The sequence below is a fragment of the Dermatophagoides farinae genome, unplaced genomic scaffold, assembly GCF_024713945.1.
Source record: "Dermatophagoides farinae isolate YC_2012a unplaced genomic scaffold, ASM2471394v1 contig3, whole genome shotgun sequence".
Lineage (NCBI taxonomy): Eukaryota > Metazoa > Arthropoda > Arachnida > Sarcoptiformes > Pyroglyphidae > Dermatophagoides > Dermatophagoides farinae.
In genome coordinates this window covers 381,716-388,190 of record NW_027461518.1, presented here as the reverse complement: position 1 = coordinate 388,190, position 6,475 = coordinate 381,716, and the positions used below count along the sequence as shown (strand labels likewise).

Here is a 6,475-nt window from a genome sequence, read left to right as displayed (position 1 = left end):
TTAAATAGCCTAGGAATCAACAAGTTGAATTTTAATAGATTTTGCGATCCTTCGAACAAGCTTTGCAACACTACAACCTACCCTACTACCCTTCTAAACGTACCTATTCTAAATCGTCAATTAGTTCTTGCTCCAGGATCACTCTTCTTTCAAAACTTATATGGAGGTTCAGACCGCTTTAGCTTTTCGAGTGAAAACGAAGACGTAATTTCCCTGCGTTTCATTAAAGAAACGAACTCAATTCAAGTAGAGGCTTTGAAGACAGGTGTCGCTTTGATCAAAATAAGAGACGAGCGCTTTCCGTTTTTGTCAATGAATTACCTTTGCAACGTGTTTCCTCCAAGCGAATTGTTGATATCCGATATTAAACAATTAGCTGCATCTGACGAAGTTGTTGAAAAAGGCTTTTTGGACACAGCTAAAGATAAATTGCAGGTTTATTTAGCCGCTCCATTGAGTCAGCTCAACACCAACAACATCGCATTTGATAGATTCAGTTTTAAACTCCAAAATAAAAAAATAGTTTTCGACAGTTGCTACAGCAAAAATAAAATTCATTCCAGTAAAGCTACACTGACGCCCTTGTTAAACCTTAATCTCTATGGAAAAGGATTCAAGCTAACAAAGATTGAGAACGGTTCGAGACTGGACAACTTTGCTACTTGTATTGATGCCGAAATTTTATCTGAATCTACAATAGGAGAATTTTTGATAAACACCAAAATACAAAAGCATTGTATGTTGAATAACGACCCTAACCCAAGCCTGAAGGATATTTCTTTTGTCAGAAATTATACCTTGACAAATTGCGCATACCAGAATTCATTAATAAATATTGACTCAATAAAGCCAGCGCAAAACAGTGTCTACATATATAGTTCTACAAAGTCTGTTGTGCAAAACAACGTTCTGTTTGACTTTTTAGCGAAGAATTTAGGTGTTAGCAAGATTAATGCTGCAAATAATAAATCGCAGTTCAATCCATATCACTCGCAATACAAGGTGACTGTTGGAAGTACGATAGATATTAATCTCATACTAGGACAAAAACTTTACGAGAACTATACTTATTCGGAACAGGTTTATTCCAATTCAGATCAAATCAAATATTCGTTCAAGGATTCAACTTTGAAAGTTGAATGTCTCGCAATGGCGCGTGATATAACATTGACGCACATTTTACATGAAAATCACAATGGTAAATCGAACTTGTACAAATACAACATTACGATTTCCTGTGTGATACCGACTGAAGTGAAAATTAGGTCTTACGAACATAATGCAATTCCCTTTGATGTATCTTTGGAAACTCAATCGAACTTCAATAATGCTCTAAAATTGTCCTTGAATTCTAAGCCCAAATACTTCTTGCCACCCAGGAACAACAAACTCAGCAGTGCGTGCAGAAAAAGAATTTCAGATCAAATAAGCAATCATGTAGTTTTCGAAGCTGAAAAACTTAACGACCAATCATTCATCGTCTTGTTCTATGACGAAGATGGTGATATTATTCACTCTCACAGCAACTATGGCATTGAATGGAGACTGGTTGTGAACAGTTACGATGTTGAATTTAATCCTAAAAGAGAAAGTGATTCACTTGTCACTTTGAAACAGGCAGATAGTGACAGGTTCGACTTTGTTCATTTATTAGCCTACGTACTACCTTCATTCAAGGACGGAAATCAACTTAAAGAATTTAAATCATTTGTTTCCACAGAGAAAAAATGGATTAAACTCGAAAAGGGATATGCATTGGGAACCATCGCAAGTATCCAATACATGCCACAACCCAAATTTATTAGAGCCGTTGAAAGTGATTACATCTTACAATCAGAAAATTTACTGTATAAAATTGAAGCTGATTCAGTATCTGCGAACAGTTATTTCGAAGTTGCTTATGGACCAGCTAAAATTATATACATTAAGAATTTTTCCGAAAAAATACTAGTTGGAAAGATATCATCAGAACCAAATCAAACCACCATGTCTAAAATTTCTACAAACTTGCATTTCGTAGCTTTGCCGTTCAAGACGGATGCTGAAATCAAACTTTGCTTAATCAATCAAGCTTACCTTGGGTCTTCAGACCACGTGTCAGCTGTGTTTAAGTCAGTTTCAAAACCTAGGTATTTAATGACGATAAATCACAACGCTACTTCATTAATACCCACAAACGGCACTTACTACGTTGAAACAGATTCTTCGTACGACATTGAATTGTATTACGTTGACAAGAATAACAACAAGTTGATACCCATGTTGTATCAAATATATCCCATAACTATATCTAGTTTGTCTGGCGACGACACTATTATTACAAAAACCAGCACGAATAATTTTACAGTCAAAGCCACTCAAACAGGTGTTAAAACATTACGCATCAACTCACATATAATAAACGACAAGATTCTAACTTTCAAAGCTACATTACCTTTATCGATAAACCCTAAAGAGCTGTATCTTCCGCTCGGTCATTTTGAAGTAACACCAACAATCTTAGGTGGCGAGTCGCCCAACATTCATACTACGACCATTATTCTAAAAGAATCTATTTTGACAAATCAGTCAAACTCCCCCAAAAACCTCATTCCACTTAAAGAAACAGCTGCAATTAAAGTCAAAAAAATAGATAACTGCTTTAGTTCAATAGTTTCGACGTCTACCGAAGGATTCGGCGTATACAAAGTGAAACTGACAGAAAGTGAAAATTTGAACTATCATTTAGACGATTCAATCCTAGTTACGGTTGCGAAACCTGCTGGGTACAACACGTACATCAACAATCAGCTCATCCAGCCTAACAGTATAGTAAACACCCGTTATGGCTCAATAAACCACCTTCGATTCCACTTAGGGTTCTATGACGACAATAAAGACTTCAGAGAGTTTTTCCAGAACGTTATTGCGTACGAAGACGATAAGTTGGAATGCAAAGCTTTATTGTCTTTTTCCAACCCCAACACTTACTTTGTTTTAAGCGATTCTCGGTTCCCGTTCAGATTGATTTCTAAACTCGAACAGGTTGATTTATTCGAAACTTTCAATTTCATTTCGTTCGACTCCAGTTTATTGTCGCTGAAAGTTTCTGCTATTTGTCAGCACGTTGTACGAAACGCAAACACCGGTGTTGAAACAGTCAAGCAAAAATTCCATTTGCCAGCAGCAAAAATTAGGTTACAAGTCGGTTTCCACGGGAACGGATCGAGCCCAGGCAGCTACAATATCTTTTTAAAAAACGACCCTCATTTGGCTTTAAAAGACGAACCAATATCTTTTGTAGAAAACGAGGATAACTCCGAATATAAAAATGAGTATCGCATAAGCAAATACTTTTCTGATATCGTTAAACTCGATTCAGTCAAAAACTTTTACGCTTTGAATCACATTATTAATGCCCCAGCTCCAGTCGAAGCGCGATCAGACTACACTGTTTTACAGAGTTTATTTATGCCTATAGACTTAGACACTGAGCTTATGTGTTCAGCTTCGTCTAATGAAGTCTCTTTCCTGCCGTCCAAAACTTACGAAGTTAGCGAATCCTTCACGTTGTTTAATTTGAACAATAACGGCGCCGTTGATCCTTTGCGCCCCACGAACCAGTCTGGAAACGATGCTTCGTCCCCTCAAGTTCAGGATTCTGGTATATTCCAAAACTACTTCCAATTGACAGACAACTTGTTCGTTTTGAAAACTAAAACTCATGCTGGAGACGATTCCGCTTTAGCTATTTTGAACCAAAACACAGACACTCTCAAGCTTTACCAAATAAAGCTCAGCTCGCCACAATGGATCTCGCTCCAACGTCGTGAAGTTTCCAACTCTCTCACAAAGACTTCGCACGTTTTCGCTTGGCAAATTGACGTCTTTGCTTTCAACAGTGATGGTGTTCTCGTCTTACTGCCGAACGACTTAGACTCTGTATCTGTGTTTAATCCTAACCCAGAAAACTTAACTTACTTCAAACTAACAGCACACAGTTTCATGTTTTTAGCTAACAAAGACACGTACTCCACGACAAAAGTTAAGATATCTATTGGCGATGCTGCTCAATCAATTACTCTACCCAAACCAAAGACGAAAGTCAACCCTCTGACACAATTAATGCAGCCTCATAAACAATTTTTCAATAAATTAAGAAACTTTTCTTCGCTCAGAAATTTATACTATTTCGCTGGCACGTTCTGCACGATTTTAGTTTTCTTTTTGTTTACTAATCTCTTGTTCAGAACGCAACCGATTTCGGTGCAAAACGAGAATTTAAACGAGACAAGCGCACAACCCTCGTCAATCGTGTTTGACGACAAAGACGTGAACCTTGTCAAACTTTCAAACACAACAAAATACTATCCGAATTCGGATCAGATTGTCAACCAGTATTTAAACAAAAACAACTATCACCAAAAATGAATCACATTGCAGTTGCAATAGTGCAGTGAATTATGAATATTTATAGTTTCAAATCAAAAAAAATGTTTTTACTCTCCTTTACTATGTATTGTTTTATTTTTTCCACGTTAGTTAGCTCTTTTTTGGAAGTAAGCATTTTCGCACGATCTTTTTCTGCAATGTTGTCAGCCTCAAAGTCGTCGTAAATCAAATCTGCATCACTAGCCATTTTGAGTAAACTGTTGACCTTGTTGGTTGACTTCTTTATATGTAACTGCTTAGTTTCTATCTGCACTGTTGCGGAAGTTAGCTTGCTGATTTTCGTCGTGACGATGGACGGAACAGACTGAACGAAAACTGGCACAGACATGAAATTGCGTCCGAGCGAGGTGAAAATCTTTACGTAAGCTTCCACTTCGTCTTTTTGGGCGATGATACAAGTTCGTCCCAACGCGTTTTCTCCTCTAGATGCTCGGCCGCTCCGGTGCACGAAGTTCTCGGTTGTGTTGGGTACTTGAAGATGAAAAACACAGGAGATATCTTGAAAGTCGAGCCCTCGCGCTGCCAAATCAGTTGAGATCAAGATTTTTTTACATTTTTCTTTGAAAAAGGACTCTATAGTTTCGTAACGTTTTTTTTGTTTAACGCGACTTGTCAAATTCAGTATGCGTACGTTTAACGCCTTAAAAATAATCGAAAGACGGTTATATAACAGATTGAGATAAGTAACGCTCGACGTAAAGACTACGTAAGCTGAATCGTCCTTGTGTTTGTGATCGCAGAAAAGACTAAGTAACGCTAAAACTAACAACTCAAACTTTTTATCATACGAACAGATTATTCGGTGGAAACTCAAACCGCTGGGCAAAGCTACTTTGTCTGGCAGATTTTTATTTTGGAGCACACTTAGGTTCACAACGTTGTACTTGTCTTTTTTTATAAACGTTTTTAAGAACGTAAGCAGTGAAAATTCCCCTTGATTTTCGCGTTTAGAATCAGGATTTTCCAAATGCATCGATAGTGTTGCACTAGCCAAAACGAGCCTGCACTTTTTGAAATCCAAATTCTTAAATATAAACTTCAATCTGCGAAACTTTTCCGACGTAATGATTTGGTCGACTTCGTCGATAATAAAAAAACACACTTGCGAAAGTTTTTGTTTTAAAGTTTCGGTATGACTGTTTTCTTGTTCGCTCACAGTATCAATAATGTCTATGAAACGGCCTGTCGTGGCTACAATGAAGTGCGCATTTTTTTTTATTAAACGCAATTGTTTATCAATCGAAAGCCCTCCTGTGATTCGTACATGTTTAATTTTAGTGTTTTTCGTCAAGTGTTCCAACGCTTCGATAACTTGATTGACGAGCTCGCGCGACGGGACCAGCAACAAGCAGAAAATTGAGTCTTCCTTATAAGGATGATTTAGCAAAAACTGAACAACAGGGATCAAGTACGCACCCGTTTTACCGGACCCAGTCATTGAAGAGATGAAGGTGTGTCTATTGCTATGTAAAAGCAATGGGCACACTAGTTTTTGAACCAATGTAGGCGCCCTCCACTGCTTCGCAGCTATGTTATTTAGCAAAACAGATTCCAGATTGACGGTGTGTTTGTGCTTGTTAAAAAGTTCAACAAGCTCTGCACTTAGCTTTTCGCCAGAGTCTATCTCGAAGTTGGTCCAAGCGTTGCGTATCTCGTCTGAAACGTCTTCAATCAGATGTTCATCCTCTAACCAAGACCCGCACTTGGCCTCAAGGCTTGCTGGCGGTTTTATCGTACTTGGAGCATGCATATCTGCGGCTGGAACGACGAACTCGCCTTGATCGTCGCACAAAGTAGGATCAAACGGTTCGTTTTCGTCATCTGATTTAAGCAAGTCGAAAACTGGCAGGTAATTGTTTGTTTTTTGATCAGTTTTTTCAACAATTTCCAATGAAACTAAGCCATATGATAACCTAATATAATTTTTTATGTAAACTTACAAGTCTTTATTTTTATATAATTGGTTATTTTTGTTTTTTTTCATACTCCAAAGAATTTAAATTGGCGTAATTTTTTTAAGTTTACAAAATAATTGATAAATTAC

General features: G+C 37.5%; 1 protein-coding gene across 1 annotated transcript; it reads right to left on the bottom strand.

Annotated features, from left to right (window-relative positions):
* Positions 1-5,869, bottom strand: LOC142598009 (uncharacterized). Its single transcript, XM_075734993.1, has 3 exons — positions 5,771-5,869; positions 4,793-5,071; positions 1-9 (listed from the first exon to the last, which is right to left on the bottom strand). Exons 1-3 carry the CDS (start codon positions 5,867-5,869, stop codon positions 1-3), a joined length of 387 nt encoding a protein of 128 aa, XP_075591108.1.
* Between the last annotated feature and the right edge of the window lie 606 nt (positions 5,870-6,475).